The 21,187-nt window shown below is 39.2% G+C and overlaps 1 protein-coding gene across 2 annotated transcripts in view; it reads left to right on the top strand.

The window, feature by feature from the left end:
- Exoc3 (exocyst complex component 3) overlaps nucleotides 1-21,187 on the top strand; it is a 31,238-nt gene continuing 10,051 nt past the window's right edge. The window contains exons 1-7 of one of the 2 annotated variants that reach the window (XM_028782742.1): nucleotides 1-26; nucleotides 1,506-1,696; nucleotides 6,602-6,821; nucleotides 12,710-13,391; nucleotides 16,066-16,183; nucleotides 16,971-17,096; nucleotides 20,543-20,643. In XM_028782742.1, the coding sequence (XP_028638575.1) occupies nucleotides 1,523-1,696; nucleotides 6,602-6,821; nucleotides 12,710-13,391; nucleotides 16,066-16,183; nucleotides 16,971-17,096; nucleotides 20,543-20,643 (1,421 nt within the window). In that variant the 5' untranslated portion in view covers nucleotides 1-26; nucleotides 1,506-1,522. Of the gene's footprint in view, nucleotides 27-73; nucleotides 150-1,505; nucleotides 1,697-6,601; nucleotides 6,822-12,709; nucleotides 13,392-16,065; nucleotides 16,184-16,970; nucleotides 17,097-20,542; nucleotides 20,644-21,187 lie in introns of those variants that run through there. The other variant, XM_028782743.1, reaches the window with a different exon arrangement.

Genomic DNA, 21,187 nt, shown 5'->3' with positions numbered 1-21,187 from the left:
GGGCGGTGGAAGCCGAGGCGCGGACGGTGAGGAAGCTCTGCTTTGACAGCCTTGGGTCACTGTGCGGTGGGCGGGGCGCTGGGCCCTCGACTCTGGCACCGTGTACCCCTCAGTGGGTTTGTCCTTGGCTAGGGACAGCATCGGCCGAGGTTTCTGGCGGGATGCAACACTGTCTGGTGCGGGTCCCTGGGCGGGTTTGGGTTTGTCCTCGGTGTGCGTCCCTCCCATCCCCTTGGTCGGGGCTGTTTCCAGCCTCAGAGTTCCCTTTTGGCCCTGAAGCCTGAAATCTGACAGTCCTCAAGCTGCCGTTGGAGTCAGATTTGTTGGCGATCCCGTATTATTTTTTACTTTTTGATTCTCCATGTTCAGGTTTATGAGTGGATTCTTTTGCATCTGGCTTGTAACACTACCACTGGACTGCCTTTCACCTGTCAGCTGGAGTGGTTTGGTATTGAGTTTAATACCTGCCCTGCAAATAGAATTATACAAGTTTTAATGTTGGGAATGTTGAGGATAATATGTCAAACTAAAGGAAAAAAAAAAAAAGACTGCAATGAGTCAGCCCTGTTAGAAGTGGCCTGCTCAGATTTCCTATTTGTGTACGTGTAATTTTATAGTCAGAAGATGAAGATAGCGTTTGCAATGCTGTTCCACTTGAATGAAAAACGCAGAGAGAGAAATACACAGGGAGAAGCTACATAACTGGAAATGTACAATGGATTTTAGTGGTTTTCTGAAACTACTTGAGAATAGAGAGTGAAAGTGTCCAGAAGGTAGGTCTTTATCACATCTGTGGATGTTGAGTAGCTGAAATCAAAGGGAACAATGTTATTAATTCCCTCATTTGCTGGATAGTCAGCAATAGCCTGTGAAGGTCCATGACTAGGATAGCGTTGGATCTCAGATTGAAGGCTGATTGACCTAGCACATCTGTGCTTAGGGGAAACAAACTACTCAAGTAAGGACAATATATACCTTTTGCTGTCTTACCTTTGTGTTTAGAGGTGTTAAAAAATAAGAAGTGGAATCTTGGTTACCCAGATTCCAGTGGTAAGGAGTCATAAGACTCATTTTTTGCCCACTGGGCTGCTCAGGTGTATGTAATATAGTTGTTGTCTTCCAGTAACTACCCCATGTACATGGGCAGCAATGGGATGAACTCTAGAAATGAAAAGCTGGTCTTTTATAGGGCTAAGAATTGTGTTAGAGATTCCTTTGACATAGTCTAAGACCCTGTATAAATATTCTCTCTGTGTGACTGTCTTATGCCTGTGAGATATCCCAGCTTCTCTCTGTTAGGGTAAAATCTTCTTAGCAATTGAATTCTGAAGATTTGCAGTTTTGTTAAGGAGTTTATGACCCAAGTTCAGCTTTCATTTCTGGTTTACTAATTTAAATGTCATAGAAATTCTCCATTAGTTGCATGGTGGTGATCACATGACCTTTGCATGGTAAGTGTGGAGTCATCACTTCATTTTAACATTCCTTCTCCTTTGTGTATATAGTGTACTTGTGGTATGACATGTGCAAAGATTCTGCCTGCTTTTTGACTATGAAGGAGACAGACCTGGAGGCTGTTGCAACAGCAGTCCAAAGGGTTGCTGGGATGCTTCAGCGCCCAGACCAGCTGGACAAAGTCGAGCAGTATCGAAGAAGGGAGGCTCGGAAGAAGGCCTCTGTGGAGGCCAGGCTCAAGGTAGGAGACCATAGAAATGATGGGACAGAGCTATTTGTCTTCAGTTTCTGCTCCCCACTACCCTGCTCGCCTACAGCCCTACTTTATGAAAATATTTCTCAACTGAGGTTGACTCTATCTTGTGTCAAGTTGCTATAAAATTAGTCAACACAGTATAATATATAGTATATAGTATATAATGTATAATATATATGTGTATATATATACATATATATTTAAATCTAGATTCTGTATATGAAAGAAAATCCGATATTTTTGTCTTTCTTCTTACTGTTTTCTCTAGTTCTCCCAATGTGTCCGTGTGACTGTTCACTGCCTCTGGCTCTTACACATTGTCTGTTACCTCTTCCACAATGGTCCCTGACTGAACTTTTTTTTGGAGGGGGAGGTGAGGTACAGGAAATATGTTCCCTTTAGGGCTGAGCATTCTACACTTTCTTATTCTCTGCACCTTGGCTAGTTGTGAGTTTCCACGTTAAACATCATCCACTGAAAGTGAAAGCTTCTCAGGTGAGGATCAAGGGATGCACTGATCTGTGTAATGAAAGTCATTAGAAATCAATTTAATACTGTGTCCCTTTAGCAAAATAATAGTAGGTTCTTTCCCGAGGCCTGTGAACTGTTTAGCCATGGGTTCTTGGCTCAACAGTGATGCCAGGGGTGAGTTTTATCTTGTGGAGCTGGGTTTAAATCCAAGCAGAAAGTAGTTGTTTACTCCCATGGTGTTTGTGCCACGACTACACCAATAGACATGTCTTGACAGACCGTTCATTGTTGTAGCTCACAGAATTTACAGCTGAGTATGACTGATGGTTTCTTTTCTCTTCTGGTAGCTTGCATAGCACCCTCACAGCACTATAGTTATTCAGTAGGGATGAAGCTTCTGGGTCCGTAGCAGCCTCATTTTCCCAGGTTCTATCACTCAAGTATGAAGTATCTTCAACAACAGGTCTTTTACCATCAAGGTCTGGAAGCATAACTAAGAGCAATGCATTAGCCTTTAATGTTTGAGGTCTATGGGACCACACTGGCCAACAGCTCCAAAAGAAACAACCTGTTTCTGGCACTGGACTTTTTATTTGTTAGCCTCCAGTCTATTAGGGGCATTGTTGCCCTGTGACAGGCTTACTCCATGTCTTAGTTAGAGTTGTTGTTGCTGTGTTGAAAAACCATGACCAAAAAAACCTGGGGAGGAAAGGGTTTATTTGGCTTATACTTTCCACAGCACTGTTCATCACTGGAGGAATTCAGGACAGGAACTCAAACAGGACAGGATCCTGGAGGCAGGAGCCAATGCAGAGGGGTACTGGTGACTGACTTGCTCCCATGTCTTTGCTCAGCCTGCTCTCTTATAAAACCCAGAAATGGCACCACACATCATGGGCTGGGCCCTACCTCATAAATCACTAAGAAAATTCCTTACACCTTGGGTCTTATGGAGGCATTTTTTTCAACTGAGATTCCCTCCTTTCAGATGACTCTAGCTTGTGTCAAGGTGACATCACTCCGTTTTGACTCTATATTATGTCTGTTTAAGACATTTCTATAATAGTAGGTGTCCTTACGCCTTTCCCATTCTCTTTCTGCTGTACCCTCTGCTTCCTCTCCTCAGTTTAACCCTGCCCATTCTGTTATTTCCTTTTAGCCCTTTATAGTAATACATTCTGTCTTTCCTCCTATGAACAGCTCTCCTCATGGCCCCTTAGTAATTTCCTGACCTCTATGGGTATTTCAAACAAAATACACTTTTTTTTTTCCAGCATAAAATTGTTTTGTCTCTTTTGAGTCCTGTGCTTTTATAACAACTTTAGATTTGTTTTTTCAATTCTGTGAAGATTCCCATTGAGATTTTAATGAGGATTGCATGACTTTGCTTCTGCCCTTCTCACAGAATTAAATGAGCATAAGAGGTTTGTTCGTCTTCTAGTGTCTTCTTCAATTTCTTTCTTTAATGTTTTAAAGTTTATATTGCCGAGCTCCTTCTTCTCCTTGCTGATGTTTGTTCCTAGGTATATACTATTTGTTTTGAAGCTACTGTGAAATTTAAGAAAAAAACAAAAACAATTTCTTTCTTGGCAAGTTAACTATTAACTACTATATAGAAAAGCTACTGATTTGGTATGTTGATATTATATTCTGCTATTTTGCTGAAAGTGTTTATCAGGTCTGTGAGTTTCCTGGTGAGGTCTTTAAGGTCTTTTAAATATAGGGTTATGCCATCTGTAAATCAGGGTAATTTTACTTTTGTTCTATCTGTATTCCTCTTCTTTCTCTTGCCTCATTGCTCTACCTAAGACTTACAGCACTACAGCAAGAGTGAAGAGAGTAGGCACTTTTGGCTCATTCCTAGTTTTAGAGGAAATGCTTTGAGTTTTTACTCATTGGTATAATGTTGGCTATAGGTTTGTCATAAATACTTTTTATTTTCTTTCTGTTCCTAAATTCTTCAGGAATTTTATTGTGAAAGGTATTGAATTTATCTGTATCTATTGAGATGGATCATGTGATTTCTGCCTTTCAATCTTATTTATGTGCTGTCTTATATTTATTGGTTTGTGCTTTTAATTATTCTTGCATCCCAGGAATCAAGCCAATTTTCTTATGATAATGAACTTCTTGATAGGTTCTTGAATTCAGCTTATGAGTATTTTACTAGCAATTTTATTTCTTTTATGTTTATCAGGAAAGTTGATCTACTGTAATTTTCTTTGTTGTTGTGATTATTGTTATTCCTTAGACTACTGTTGTATCAAGGTAATACTCTGTTAATAGAATGATTTTGGTAGGGTTTTTTTTCTGCTTTCGGAAACAGTTTTGGGAGCATTGGTATTAGCTCTTCTTTAAAAGTCTTGTAGAGTTTAGTGAAGAATCTGTCTAGCCCAAGCTTTTCCTTGTTTGGAGTCTCTGTTCTACTTCTGTCTTGTGATTTGTTTTAGCTATGTTTAAGTTGTTTATGTTCCTTAATGTAATTTGGGTAAGTCATATGTATTTAGAAATTTATTCATTTCTTAGATCTTGCAGTTTGGGGGCCATAGCATTAAATTATGCCCTAGCGAGCCTTTGGAATTCCTTGGTATCTGTTGTTCCCCTTGTCATATCTAATTTTTATTAATTTGGGCCTTTGTTCCAATTTTGGTTACTTTGTCAATCTTTCTTTCTTTTTTTCAAAGAACTAACTCTTTGGTTGATTCTGTGTATTGCCATTTTAATTTCCATTAAAATGTCCTGATCCTGGTCTTTATTATTTTTTGCTGTTTGAATTTATCTTGTTCTTGTTTTTCTACGATCCTGAATTAGATCCTTAGTTAACTGGTTTGAGATCTCTGATTTTTTTTTTCATGTAAGCATTCAAAGCTGTGAACTTTTCTTAAGATAGCCTTAGCTATATCCTAAAGGTTCTGATAAACTGTGCTTTTATTTTCATTTACTAAGAATTTTTAAATTTCTACTCTGATTTTTTTTATGACCTACTAATCATTCAAGATTATTATATTTAGTTTCCCAATTATTTTTACAGATTCCGTGGTCTCTCTTTCTGTTGATTACTTATTTTATTCCATTGTGACCTAATAAGAAAAGAAATTATTTGAATTATTTGTTAAAACAAACTTACTGTATGGACTAAAATGTGATCTGTGTTGGAGACAGTTCCATAGCTTGATGAGAAGAATGTGTATTATTCAGATGTTGTCTTGAATACTCTGTAGAATCAGGTGTGTCTGACCTGTTAGGTGAAGCTATGAATGCCGACCAACATAAAATACTAAGGTTATTATTTAAAACAAGAAATTAAAAAACAATCCTATTGTGAAGTCAAGTGCCAGTTTTATAGCTAACAAATCATTTTGCAGTGTCAGTAATTAGGTATGCTTGTGTATAGATAAGCTTTTAAGTCTATTTGTTTTGTGGTATAATTTATTAATGAAGTTTCTTTATTGATTTTTAGTCTAGATGACCTATTGATAACAGTAGAATTTTTTTATTAAATGATTATTGAAGTTATCAGAACCTGTCTATCTATCTCTTTATATCCAGTAGTATTTTATAAAATCATGAGACTCATTATTTGGTACATATATATTTACAATTGTTATATCTTCTTGATGGATTGCTTCTTAATTAATACGCATTGGTCTTTATGTCTTATGGCTAGTTTTGGTTTTAAAACTACTTTATTAGATCTAAGAATAGTGGCCTAATTTTTGTGTGAAGTCTATTTTATCCTATTTCAGCTAAGGACCTTCTTTTCAGCTTTTATTTGTTCCAAATTAAATCAACTTCTGTCTTTCATTCTCAGTCTGTGAATATCCTTGCCCATGAGGTGTGATTCTTGGAGATAATAGATACTTGAATCTTGATTTGTTTGTTTATTTGTTTTCCAGTTCAGTCTGTTAGTTTGTATCTTTTAATTGGAGAATGAATATCATTTTTATTGAGTTACTGAGAGCAGTTTGCTGGTTACTGTAATTTTGTTGGTTATTTTTTTAGTCACTTGAACTGTTTGGTCTTTGCTTTCTCCCCACCCAGGTAGAGTTTGCTGGTTTACTGAGCTGGATATGATAGTATCTTTGATCTCCTTTGTTAATCTATTCCTTTTGAAATTTATTCTTTTCTGTAATCTCCTGAATGAAACCGCCTTTTTCTCTGCTTTCTGCTTATGAATCTTTTAAAGTATTATTTAAGCTTTAAAATATGACATTGTTCTGTTCCCAGCCAGTATTGAAAAAAACAAAAAGTTACTATATAAGTCCATTAAATTATTCTTTTGTCTTTTTTCTTCCCTAAAATTGGGTAATTTTTGAAAATAGTTCTTTCTGAACTTGATCCTCCCTGGAGAAATGTATTCCTCTGGAAATCATGTATGGCTATCATTGGCTTTGCTTACCTGCATGGTTTCTCCTTTAGGCTGCAATCCAGTCTCAACTAGATGGGGTACGCACAGGCCTAAGCCAGCTCCACAATGCATTGAATGATGTCAAGGATATCCAGCAGTCACTGGCTGATGTCAGCAAGGACTGGAGGCAGAGCATCAACACCATTGAGAGTCTCAAAGATGTAAAAGATGCAGTGGTTCAGCACAGCCAGCTGGCTGCAGCTGTGGAGAACCTCAAGAACATATTCTCTGGTGAGTGGCAGATAGGAAAGGGGAATTGGGGGATGATTGGGGTGGCTCTAGAGCACTCGTGATGCTATCTTTCTATACACATGCTTTTCCTCTAAACACTGGGAGCTCTGAGAGATTAGTAGGGGCAGACCAGCATTTCTTTGCTATAAACTTTTTAGGCCTTTCCTTGAGTGAACAGTAAGCTTGATTCTGCCTGCTCACATAACTTCTCTGAACATGAATGGAAAAGGTCAGTTGAGCAAATGTAAATAAGGACCAGTGGAGAGCATACTGACCTGTGTCTGGGTGCTGCACAGACACACACTGCAGAGCCAGTGATTTTAGCCGTGGATGAGTGACTAGGAGTCTACTGCACAAGAGTAGAGGTAGAAGTACATGTTCTTTAGAGGGGCAGCTCCCTAGGCAGGATGGGAGGCAGACCCTGAGACAGAGGAGCTGGGAGAAGAGCAGTTCTTAAGCTAGGACAAATAAATGCACAGCCCAGGGAACAGGTGAGACGAGAGCCATTTGGGCAGAACAGGGCAGGTCAGGAGTCTCTCAGTGTGACAGCCAGAGCTGTGAGGATCCTGGAAAAGAGGCAGAGGCTGACTGACTGGCCAGAGTTGGTACTGTGTTATGGAATGCAGAATACTCCACAGCTCATTCATGAACAGTGTCAGCTGTCTCCAAACACTGAGCTAGTTCTTTACGTGTTTGGCCAATTAATTAGTGATGTGACTGGGATAGGGTTTTTCTTTATAGAGAGATCTGTTTAGATTTTCTACTGCTTTGTTTTTCAGTCAGGTAGATTTTGTATCCAAAAAAAATTTTGATCTGAGTTGCCTAGTTTCTTGGTGTTCAGTTTTTCACTGTTCGCTTTTACAGTCTCTTTTTCAATTTCTGAAGAATTAGTAATAATACTCCTACTTTTGTATTTTAATTAGACTCTTTTGTCTTAGACCATTTGAGCTAAGGGTTTGCCAGTTTCCTTAATCTTTTCAGAGGACCAGGTTATCTCTATTGGTTTTTATATGCTCTGCTGTTTATCTGTATTCTGATCTCCATTATTTCCTTCCTTTTGGTTTTGGGTTTAGTTACTCTTTTTTTAAAAGATTCATTTATTTTATGTGTGTGAGTATTTGCCTATATGTATGTATGTCTACCACATTCATGCCTAGGACTTGCAGAAGTCAGAAAAGGGCATTAGAGTCCCTGTTGCTGGAATTGTAGGTAGTTGTGAGCCTCTGTGTGGGTGTTGGGAAGTGAATTGGGTTCTCTGTAAGAACAGCAAGGGCTCTTAACCACTGAACCATCTCTTTAACCTGTCTCCTTTTACCAGATCCTTAAGTTGTAAAGTTGGGTAACAAGTTTGAGAACTTTTTTTTCAATTTAATTTTATTTTATTAATTATTTTATTTATTTACATTTCAAATGTTGTCCCCCTTCCTGGTCCCCCCTCCATAAGCCCCTACTCCATCCTCCCTCCCCTTCACCTCTAAGAGGGTGCTCCCCCACTCACCCATCTACTCCCACCTCACCCCTCTAGTATCCTCCTCCTCTAGGGCATCAATTCTTCACAGGACCAAGTGCATCCCCTCCCACTGAGGCCAGACAAGGCAGCCCTATGCTACATATGTAGCAGGAGTGGGAGGGATCACGGACCAGCCCATGTATGCTCTTTGGTTAGTGGCTTAGTCTCTGGGACCTCTGAGGAGTCTGGTTAGTTGGTACTATTGTTCTTTCTATGAGGTTGTAATCCCTTTCAGCTCCTTCAGTCCTTCCCCTAACTCTTCCATAGAGGTCCCTGAGCTCAGTCCAGTGGTTGGCTGTAAGTATTTGCATCTGTCTCAGTCAGTTACTGATAGAGCTTCCCAGAGGACAGCCATGTTAGGCTTCTGTATGTAAGCACAACATAGCATCAATAATAGTGCTAGCCATTGCTGTCCTCCCATGAAATGGATCCCTAGTTGGGGCAGTCACTGCACAGCCTTTCCTTTAATCTCTGCTCTACTTTTGTCCCTGCTTTTCCTTTAGACAGGAACAATTCTGGGTCAAAAATTTTGAGATGTGTGGGTGGTTCCATCCCTCAACTTTGGGCTATGTCTAGTTATTGGAGGTGGTCTCTTCAGATTCTGTATCCTTACTATTAGGCATTTCAGCTAAGGACTTTCTAGAGGTTTCCCCTGTCCCACACCCTACACTGCCACATACTTCTATTCATTCTCCTAGCCCTCTGGGCTTCTCTACTGTCTCCCTCCCATACCTGATCCTGCCACTCTTTTTTTCCACCTCTTCCCCTCTCCCACCCAGGTCTCTCCCTCCCTCTGCTTCTCATGATTATTTTGTTCTCTATTCTAAGAGGGATTGAAGTATTCACACTTGGGCCTGCCTTCTTGTTAAGCTTAATATGGTTTGTGAGTTCTATCATGGGTATTCTGGATTTTTTGGCTAATACCATTTATCAGTGAGTACATACCATATATGTCTTTTGGGGTCTGGGTTACCTCACTCAGGATGATATTTTCTAGTTCCATTCATTTGCCCACAAAATTCATGATGTCTTCAATTTTTAATAACTGAGTAATATTCCATTGTGTAAATGAACCACATTTTCTGTATCCATTCTTTTGTTGAGGGACATCTGGGTTGTTTCCAGATTCTGGCTATTATATATAAGGCTGCTATGAACATAGTAGAACACATGTCCTTGTGATATGCTGTACCATCTTTTGGGTAGGTATATGTCCAAGAGTGGTATTATAGCTGGATCTTGAGGTAGAACTGTTCCCAACTTTCTGAGAAACTGACAAATTGATTTCCAGAGTGGTTATACGAGTTTGCACTCCCACCAGCAATGGAGGAATGGTCCCCTTGCTTCACATTCTCACCAGCAAACCCTTGAGGTTTTGATAAGATCAAAATGGCTAAGGCCGTTCTGACTGGGTATAAGGTGGAATCTCAGAGTCGTTTTGATTTGCATTTCCCTGATGACTAAGGATGTTGAATATTTAAGTGTTTCTCAGTCATTAGAGATTTCTCTGTTTAGTTCTATACCCCATTTTTTAATTGGGTTATTTGAGTTATTGGTGTCTAACTTTGTGAGTTCTTTATATATTTTGGATATTAGTCCTCTGTGAGATTGTCATTTTGTCCTATGGACTGCATGTCCTTTGCCTTACAGAAGCTTTTCAGTTTCATGAGGTTCCATTTGTTAGTTGTTGATCTTAGTGCCTAAGCTATGAGTGTTCTGTTCAAAAATTTGGTTTTGTCATAGAATATCTTGGTATCTCCATCTATGGAGATTCAAAGTTTTGCTGGGTATACTAGTCTGGGCTGACATTTGTGGTATCTTAGGGTTTGCAAGACAGCCGCACAAGCCCTTCTGGCTTTTAAAGTCTCTGTTGAGGAGTTAGGTGTAATTCTGATAGATCTGCCTTTCTAAGTTACTTGGCCTTATTCTCTAGCAGCTTTTAATATTATTTCTTTTTTCTGTACATTTAGTGTTTTAATTGTTATGTGGCAGGAGGATTTTCTCTTTTGGTCCACTCTTTTTGGTGTCTGTAAGCTTCTTGTATGTTTATAGGCATGTCTTTCTTTAGGTTGGGGAAATTTTATTCTAAGATTTTGTTGAAGATTTTTTCTGAGTTGGGAATCTTCTCCTTCTATTCCTGTTATTCTTTTTTTTTTTTTAAAGTGTGTGGCATAGATCTAACTGTATTTATTTTTTTTTAAAGATTTATTTGCTTTGTTTTTTTTTTAAACTTTATTTATTTATTTATTATAAGTACACTGTAGCTGTCTTCAGACACCCCACAAGAGGGCATCAGATCTCATTGCAGATGGTTGTGAGCCACCATGTGGTTGCTGGGATTTGAACTCATGACCTCTGGAAGAGCAGTCAGTGCTCTTAACCACTGAGCCATCTCACCAGCCCCTATTCCTGTTATTCTTAAGTTTGGTCTTTTCATAATGTCCCAAGTTCCCTGGATGTGTTGTGTTAGAAATGTTTTAGCTTTAGCATTTCTAGATGTATCAATTCCTTCTGTTATATTTTCTACTCCTGGGATTCTAACTTCCATCTCTTGTATTCTGTTGGTGGTGCTTGTGTCTGTATTTCCTGTTCTCTTTACTAAGTTTTCCATCTCCAGGATCCTCTCAGATTGTGTTTTCTTTATTGCTTTTATTTTCATTTTCAGGTCTTGAACTGCTTTGTTTATTTCTTTCACCTGTTTGATTGTATTTTCTTGTATTTCTTTAAGGGATCTGTTCATTTCCTTTTTAAAAGCCTCTGTCATTTTCATAAGATTAGATTTAAGGTTATTTTCTTTCAATTCAGCTGTGTTAGAATCTTTGCTCTAGTGGGATAGCTGGATTCTTGTGGTTCTGTATTGTCCAGGTTTTTGTTGATTGTATTCTTATGCTGGCCTTTAGCCATCTGGTTTTCCATGAACAGAAATGACTCAGAAAGCTGTAACAACTTAAGTCAGTCAAAGCATGGATGCCAGCTCACATAGCTGGGATCTCAGAGCACATTGCACAGCTTTCAGGCAGCTCAACAGGTTAGGGAGTGTCCTTCCAGGTGGCTCAGCTAGTCTTTGTTTCTTCTAGGGACCCTGCTGGTCTTTGTTCCTTCTAGGCAATTCATCAGGTCTCCTTCATATGGCTGGGCTTGAGTGAGAGTCCCTAGTTTTTACTGTATTGCATAGATCCTCAGTTTGTTCACACACTTTCTGCTTGTTTTGTCCTTACTGAGAGAAGATACTGGTCTCCAGTGATCCTAACAGAGCCATGCCTTTCCCTTCAGTTGTATCAGTTTTTGCTTCATATATTATTGTAGTCTGTTTGAGGTGCAGAAATGACAATAATTGTCATAACTGTAACTGTACCATCTTGTTAATAGACCCTTCTGTTATATCCTCCTTCAATTTGCTTAAAGCTGTTTTGTCTCATGTAATACTGCTTTTGACTCTGTTACTATTTACACGAGCAATCTTTCTTTAATAGTCTCAGCTTAAGGGTAGTCTTTTGTAGACATGTATGGTTGAATCACTTTTTAAAAATTATGTTTATTTTATGTGTATGAGTGTTTTTCCTACATGTATACATATGCACTATATGCAATGCTTAGTGACTAAAGAGGTCAGGAGACAGTGCAGGATTCCTTGGAACTAGAGTTATAGATGTTTGTGAGGGTTACAGGATGGATGCTGGGAACTGAATCCAGGTTCTCTGGAACAACTACAAGTGCTCATAAATGTTGGATCATCTTCCTAGCTCATGATTAAATCACTTTTAAAATGTTTTTTTTTCTACTATTTATTTTGATTGGAGAATTTAAACTGCTTATAGTTAAAATAAATACTAGTAAGAAAGGGTTTTACTGTTTGTTTTTCATATGCTGAACTTTTTTGTTCCTTATATCATATACTATAGTTTTTATGTTTTTTCTAATGAAATACTTAAGTTCCCATTTTTCTTTTGTGTTATGTATTTAGATATTTTCTTTGTGGTTACTGTAGGACTTGTGTTATGTATTTAGATATTTTCTTTGTGGTTACTGTAGGACTGACATCTAGTGTCTTGAAATTGTTATCACCTCCAGATTGAATTTATACCATCGTGAATTCACTAACATGTAAAAACTTTATTTCTATCTAACTTCATCCTACCCCTCTTCACTTTCTTCTTTATACTTTGTATATGTCCAAAAATGAACTGATACTCTGTTAGTCAGGCCTTTTATGGCTAGGTTTATGAAAATTGACAGTCTTTCATAGTCTCCAGAGTTTAAAACCATTAGGATCTGTCAGGGCTGCTCTCCAGGTGGGAAGATGGATGCCAGGTGCCTCTTGCTTTACCTGCTGTCATCTATATGCGTTTTCACCGAGTCGACTTGTACCTTTTTTTAGTGCCTGAGATTGTGAGGGAGACCCAAGATCTCATCGAGCAAGGAGCCCTCCTGCAAGCCCACCGGAAGCTAATGGATCTGGAGTGCTCACGGGATGGGCTAATGTGTGAGCAGTACCGCATGGACAGTGGGAACAAACGGGATATGACCCTCATTCATGGCTACTTTGGTAGCACACAGGGACTCTCTGATGAGCTGGCTAAGCAGCTGTGGATGGTGCTGCAAAGATCACTGGTCACTGTCCGCCGGGATCCTACCTTGCTGGTTTCTGTGGTCAGAATCATTGAAAGGGAAGAAAAAATTGACAGGCGGATACTTGATCGAAAAAAGCAAACTGGGTTTGTTCCTCCTGGAAGGCCCAAAAACTGGAAGGAAAAAATGTTTGCTATCTTGGACAGAACTGTAACAACTAGAATCGAAGGTACACAGGCAGACACCAGAGAATCTGACAAGATGTGGCTTGTGCGCCACCTGGAGATCATTAGGAAGTATGTCCTGGATGATCTCATCATTGCCAAGAACCTCATGGTCCAGTGCTTCCCTCCTCACTATGAGATCTTTAAGAACCTCCTGAGCATGTACCACCAGGCCTTGAGTACTCGGATGCAGGACCTTGCGTCGGAGGACCTTGAGGCCAATGAGATTGTGAGCCTCTTGACATGGGTCCTAAATACCTACACCAGGTAGAATTGCTTTTATGCCTACATGTCTTTTTATCTAGAAACTTCCTTTTTTCTGCTTTTGCATACTGACCAACCATTTACAAACAATCTTATGCATTTTGAACCCATGTCTTTTTCTGGCTTGTGAAGGTCTTTCTGTTCTGCCTATTGGTGACTTATCCTTGAGGATGAACTAGCCTGTCATGTTGGTACAGTATTTCTTCATGGTCTCTCCCATCTCCCTTGAGCACTCAGTTGTGCACCATGGTGTTGATTATTTTCTGTGGTCACTATGTGCATTCTTGCTTCTTCACAGTGATTTCCTGAGACAAATATAGTATGGGAACGTTTTGTAGGTTGGGAGCATATAGCCCTAGGAAATTCAGTGACATTTCCAGAGTCAACAGGTTGGTGAAGAGATCACAGGCCTTGTTTTTCTCACCAGTACACTGTAACAGTTAATCATTCAAATATAAACAGTTGTACAACAACTTAGTAGCCTATACCTGTAGTTCCCGAACTCAAGAGACTGAGTAGAAAGATGATCTGAGCACAGCCTGAACAGAATAGCAGGACCTATCTCAAAAATAAAGAAATAGCAATGAGAATATATAGAAAAATATGTAAACTCTATGGAAAGATCAGTTATTCATTTTGCATTGCAGCTTGAGACTATTGTTTTATGTGAAGGAACGGAGCCACTTTATGCATGAAGTAGTTAAAGGTGGACTTTGAAAGAAATGTCAGTGGAAGGCTATTGTGAGATGCTTTAAGATTAGGTAATTAAAACAGTTATTAATTTTAACTTTACTGTTATGGATAGAAAACTGCTAAATAATATACTGAAATTTTTTTATTTTTGCCCTTCTTGTTACCATGGAGAAAGAAAGCATGATTTTAACAGTGAGGTTTATTTTGTGTATATGTGATTTTAACTGTTTATAGTAGAGTCTTTCTGTACCTCAATACAGAGTGCTATAAACAGAAAGAAATTGTTACACGTGGATGATGATCATTATTTGGTAATTTTTAAAAACATTTATTACTCTTAATTATATGGAGGTATGTATGTGTTTACATATAGTTATGTATATGTGAATGCAGGTGCCTTCAGATGCCAGAGGTAAGTTCTCTGAAACTGGAATTACAAATGGCTGTGAGCTGTCTGACATGGGTGCTGAGAAATAAACTAAGGTCCTCAGAAGAACAGAAAGTACTTTTAACTACTGAGCCATCTCTCCAGCCCCATTATTTTGTAGCATTTATACGTATAGTCCTGGACTTTATGCCTTTATCACTTTATGAGGTCCAAATAGTCTCTATTATTCCATTCTGTAGTCATTTACATTGTAAGGCCTAGACCATAGTATGTCATGTGTCCTAGACTTTTGTGAACCCAGTTGAATGTACATGAGACAGGTGGTATATATACTGTGATCACCTCCATTTGGTACCTGAGGCACAGAGGGAATAATATTTTTACTTGTCATAGCTAGTGACATGGGAGCAAGATTCAAAGCTGGTGTCTGGGTCCTTATCCAGTTCTGTGTACTGGACTATGATGCATGTTTATGGAACTTGCACAGCTCTCTGGCTTAATTTTCTTTCTCTTGAGACATGCTGAAAGTATCTTTGTTCTTAAGAATTCTCTTCACATTGATCATTTATGCTTTATTACACTGGACTCTGAAGAAGTTGAGCCATTTTTCCTCTGTAAACACAGGGCATTGAGGTTTTGGTGCTAGATAACCAAGATTAAACAAGTAGTCTTTTAATATGTGCAGGTTTTTATGAAGTTCTTTTTCACTCAGAAAGAATGCTATTTTAGCCGGGTGGTGGTGGTGCACGCTTTTAATCCCAGCACTTGGGAGGCAGAGACAGGCAGATTTCTGAGTTCGAGGCCAGCCTGGTCTACAGAGTGAGTTCCAGGACAGCCAGGGCTATACAGAGAACAGAGAAACCCTATCTCGAAAAACCAAAAACAAAAAAACCAAGAATGCTATTCTAAATAATATATTTGAGTATGTAATATAACGCGTATCAGTGTTGTAAGTAATGAGTCCTAGACTTTTGTGAGTCCAGTTGCATGCACAAATATATTTTCTATGAAACTTAGCATTTGTTTCCTTGCCTTCTACACAATAAAATGAGTGTTATCTTTCTTTCCTTGCAAACATGTTTCCTTTGGTAACATTTATTTCTTGCCTCAGTCTCACCCTCCTATAGGGATTAGTGACTTATGACAGTGCTTAGTGTTCCAAATAACAGTACTTGCCCATTATCTTCTTACTTAATGAAGTGTGACAATTTGACAATCTCTGTTTGCATGGTCCTGGTCTCAGCCCTAGAGACACAGTGAATTCAGACAGACAGACCTTTGCAGACTGTTTCCTGCATTTGAATGCAAGCTCCCTGTGCTTCTGGCAGTGTGAAGAAGCCATATTGAGATTACATAAGTGGCTGTGTAGCCTGCATGGTGACATCATGGAGTGGCCCCAAATACTTGACCTTTCATTCTGTGTTTTCCATTCATGAGGCCTTCTGTTCTTCCTTATTTTGTGGAGTTACAGAAGTGTCAGCATTGAGATCTCTAGGATAATGCATTTACATGTCTAGCCAAACATGTAGATTCACTTGAGAGTGTTATTTGAGTGTTCTGCTATGGTTTGTCATTTACACCTGCTTTTCACTGCAGTACAGAGATGATGGGGAATGTGGAGCTAGCCCCAGAAGTGGACGTTAGTGCCCTGGACCCTCTCCTCTCTCCAAATGTGGTCTCTGAGCTGCTTGACACATACATGTCAACCCTCACGGTAAGTAGAATTGGGTTGCAGGCCCAGAAAGTGCTGTGGTGGCTGTCTGTAATGTGGTGAGACATATGAACTAACTCTTCTCAATAGACTAGCTGTTCTTCAAATGGTCTGGGCATGTTCATTTTCTGTAAAAGAAGGGATACCTGACTCTGACCTGGGTCTGGAGCTCATTTGAATGTATTTCACAGATAGGTGAGTCTTTTCTGCTGGAGGGGACAACCTGTGCCACCTATTTGGCTCGAAAGGCTTTATGTCTAAGGGTGCATGAGCCACCTTAGCATCGTATTCCAGTGTGAGGTGGGAATTTTGGGACAAAGGGGCCAGTCCCACATCAACCTCATAACCATTAGACAGTCTCAGTAAGACGGAAGAGGCAGCAAGATGGCATCTAAGCCACTACTGAGAATCCCTGGGTTCTGCAGAGCTGTGTTCTGCTATGGCCTGAGCTGTCTGGGCTGCCAAGTCTGTTCTCTAAAGTCCTGGGCCTAACCATCAGATGCTGGACATCTGGTTTTGTCCTCCAGCATAATGTTCATCAATAGCCCTCTTGATCCTTTCCCTCTTTATCTATAGTTAGTGTTTTGGAGGTCCACATACAGAAAGACCAGCATGAGCATTGCATACCAGTGAACTGCATATGAAGTGCCTGCTCTAGCAGGCTCTATGCTTGGAAGCAGGGTTTGCTGTGAAAAGCTGTATCTGGTCTATACAGCTACAAGTGCTATAGGGAAAATGTTGGTATACTTCAGAGCCTGTTTTTTTCTTTCCCATAATACCAAACTTGTAGTCCAACATCATTGCCTGGCTTCGGAAAGCACTGGAAACAGACAAGAAAGACTGGAGCAAAGAAACAGAGCCAGAAGCAGACCAGGATGGCTACTATCAGACTACACTTCCTGCTATTGTATTCCAGGTATAAGCGCTAGATTTAAAGTTCCCAGTTCCCATGTGGTTAATTGGATCTGTTGGTTTTATAGACAGAAAATACCTTAGACTTCACAATGTGGATGTCAAGAACATGCTTTTCCTGATATCTCTGTCTCTACTTTTTAGAGCTAAAGAAACTGAGGCTCAGAATTACAGCAAGTAGTGTTATCCAGGATCACTTGAGATTTTCCAGAAGATCTTTTTGGGTCTGAACTGGAAGTTGATTATATTGGTTGTACCTGGTGCTCCTGTTCTGTTCTCTTTTACATTCCATGTTGGTAAATGGTTAAGACTTGTGTTTAAAATGCCACATAATTGAGTTTAATCTTGCACATAAGTGAACATAACTATTCTCATGACCCCACCTCTTTGTCAGCCCTCTTGTCACACTTTATCACCTCATGGTTATAATCAAAGGGTAAATATTTCCCTGTGATAGAACTCAGGCTGAAGGTAACTAGAAAATCGTGTGGTGGGCTTTTTTGCCCCTTAGAGAAATTGTTTAACTTTATTGTTTTTCAGATAATTTTATTGTTTTCTTTGAATTTGGACTATTCCAACTGCCAGATAATTTTTTTTATTAATTATACTTTCTTTTTTGAGATTATAATATATCATTTCCTCCTTCCATTTTCTCCTTCTAGACTGTTTCTTTTTTCTTTTTTTTTTTTTCTGCAGTTGGGTCCTTTATTTCTTTTATACACAAGGCCATGAATTCGTATGGAATGGGCTCCAGCAGCTCGGGCTCTTTCCCATTAGTCCTCACAAAGTGTGCTTCTCTGGGTGGTGCAGGCTGGCACTTCAGCTGAACCCAGGTGCCCTTCTCTTTGACTTCCTTTTTCTTCTGATCGTTCTCCTTCACCCGCTTCAGAAAGCTGTCTCTGCTCTTCGAGTGTTTAATATGCTCAATCCGCACGTTGATCCTCTTGGCCAGAATCTTGCCCTTAACTTGCTTGTTAACAGTGATGCCCACGGCATGCTGGGTGACATTGTAGACTCTTCCGGTTTTGCCGTGGTAACACTTATGGGGCATTCCTTTTTGAACAGTACCCATTCCCTTGATGTTTACAATATCACCCTTCTTATAGACTCGCATGTATGTGGCCAAAGGAACAACTCCATGTTTCCTAAAAGGCCTAGAGAACATATACCGAGTGCCTCTCCTCTTTCCCTTTGTGTTGGTCATTTTGGCGAGTTAACTGGAAGATGGCTTTCTGGACTGTTTCATATACCCCTCCATACTCTTTCAAATTCATGGCCTCTTTTTTATTAATTGCTGTTATATATTTATGTGTATGACTATACACATATGTTTAATGTCATGAATATATCCTGCTCAGTCTGTATAATGTTACTTGTATGTATGTTTTTAGAGCTCACCATATTAGATAACCAGTTGGTGTCTTCTTCCTTAGGAAGACTATTTCTCCTACTCTCAGCATTCCATAATTGCCCCTAGTTCTTTGTCTAGAGTTAAGGCCTCATGAGCTTTCTCTCATCCAAGTTAGCATGTCTGTTGGTACTGTCCTTGTTCACGGCATGTTTTGGCAGCCGTATTGTGAGGCTTCACAGGTATAACTTCTGAAATTTCTAGGAGACACAGTCTCACAGCAAACTTCCTGTTTCTTTGGCTCTTGTAGTCTTAACTCCTCCTCTTCCACAGTGATCCCTGAGCCTTAGGTACAAGAGTTATGTTGTAAATGTATCAGTTGGAACTGGGCTCCACAATTCTGTGTTTTGATTAGTTATAGTTTTCTGTAATGATCTCCATCTCTTGCAAAGAGAAGTTTTCTTGAAGAAAGGTGAAGCCTACACTTACCTGTACTTAGTCACTATTCTCCTTTGCTGGGAAAAGACACCAACCATATAGATGCCACTACAACATCTGTACCCTTCAAAGGCTTCATCTAGATCTGTTGAGATGAGCATGTAATTTTTGTCTTTAAATCCATTTATGTGGTTTCTTAAATTTATTGATTTGTGTATGTTGAACTATCCCTGCATTTCAGGGATTAATCTAACTTGGTCATCTTTTTGATGTATCTGTATTCGCCGCAAATATTGTATCAAACAGTTTGAATCTGTGTTCATTACACATATTGGGCTTTAGTTTTGTTGTTGTTGTTGTTGTTACATGGTTTTGGTCTTAGAGTGATACTAGCTTGATAGAAGTTCTCCCTCCCTCTCTCCTCTTCTTCCTCCTCTTCCTCTTCCTCCTCTTCTTCTTCCTCCTCCTCCTCCTTCTTGCTCCTCCCCCTCACTCCCTTGCTCCCTCTTCTCTCCCCTCTCAAATTTTAAAAGAATGGTTGGCTGTAGAGCTTCATCGAAAGTCTGGTATAATTTGTCTGTGAATCCATCTGATCCTGGACTTTTTATTATTATTTCAATTTTATCATTTGGTATGAGTTGTTGACTTCTTCTTGGATTAATTTTGATGGTTTTGCTAAATCTAGAAATTAATTTCTTTTAGATTTTTCATCTTAATAGAGTACAGATTTTTAAAGTATTCCCTTATAATAAGCTGAATTTCTTTGGTATCTATTATATTGTTTCCCTGTTCATTTCTGATTCTATAAGTTTGAATCTTCTCTTTCTTTTTCTTTATTTTTATTGAATTCTGTTCTTCAAGTCCTGGACCATCTTCAGCATTTTCATTAGCCTTATATTTCTATTTTCTTGGGCATTATTCAGTTCTTTGTACATAATTTCATTGGGCTGCTTCTTTAAGTTCCTTGAATTCTTTGATAAAGTTTATGTGTTCTTTTGAATTCTATTTCTTGAGGTTCATATAGGTAATTCTTATTGAAAAACATTTCTATAAGATATGGTAGATTTTGGAGGAGAGACAAAGGCTTGATCTTTCATATTGCTTGTATTTTTGTGACGAGTTCTAGGTGTTCTTTTGTTAGCTCTGTGTCTGATGTGACAGAGCAGGTTGTGGTAGAAGAGAGGACAGGATACATAGGCAGGTTGGGTCTAGAGGCTGGAAATTGTTTGGTAGGAATGAAAGCATGTGGACAAAGGAGACTGGACTGCTGTGAAGGATGTGTGTTCTGGTCCAAGCTTGGGATGTGAGAGTAGATCTGGCTCAGTGAGAGGTTGAATATTGTGTGGTAGGGGCCTGTGAGTCAAGAGTAGGCAGAGTGGATCATGGGAGATGCCTAGAGGTTGTTTGAGGTGCAACAGGGGTGACCAGACTAGGCCAGGGCACTAGACAAGGGCTCCAGGTTAGTTCTAGCAGATTGGAGAAGATGTGTCAAGCAGACAGAGTCAGGCAGACTAACCAGTGTAGACCTTGGAGAAGGATGTCCCAGGTAGGATTTTATTAATGGGAACATTGTTCTATGCTCTTGTGAGATGTTTTATAATTCTTAATGCCATGTTCTTTTATACTATTGTTCTCCTTTTGTGTCTCCCTTTTTCAATTTTTAGATGTTTGAACAGAATCTTCAAGTTGCTGCTCAAATAAGTGAAGATTTGAAAACAAAGGTATTGGTTTTGTGTCTTCAGCAAATGAATTCTTTCCTAAGTAGGTATGTATTTTTGCCAGTAATCTACATTACAAATTATGTGTTAAAAATAAGATCAAAATTTGTTGATTCTAGGATGCTGTTATTAAAAGGTTAGCCCCCCTTTGTTGTTCAGAAATGCAAAAATATTTTAAAAAGAGGAAGAAAATGTAAAAATGAAGACATCTTAATCAGATGGGACTTGTGACATACTGTTTCCCAGTGGGCCTTTCTCTGTGAATTGTTCACTTAAAGATGTTCAAGTCTAGAGAGAAGAATCTTATGAAATCTGTCCTCCCTTCATACTGCCCAAGTCTTATAGGCCATCCTCACATGCCCTGTTCTATTATACTATTATATTACTATAATAGTATATTATATCTATATTATATACTATTGCTCCCATCTGTCACTATGATGCCCAGATGTTGCTGTCCATGTCCCAGATTCTCTGTTATAACCACAGCAATATCAGTCATGTAGTGGGTAGCTGACATCATCTATTAGAGTTCATAGTCTCAACTGCTAGGTTGGCAGGTCTGTGTGTCATTGTGGTCTAAACCTGTAG

The sequence above is a fragment of the Grammomys surdaster genome, unplaced genomic scaffold (assembly GCF_004785775.1).
Source record: "Grammomys surdaster isolate TR1022 unplaced genomic scaffold, NIH_TR_1.0 843, whole genome shotgun sequence".
Taxonomy (NCBI): domain Eukaryota; kingdom Metazoa; phylum Chordata; class Mammalia; order Rodentia; family Muridae; genus Grammomys; species Grammomys surdaster.
This window is presented reverse-complemented; position numbering and strand designations above follow the sequence as displayed.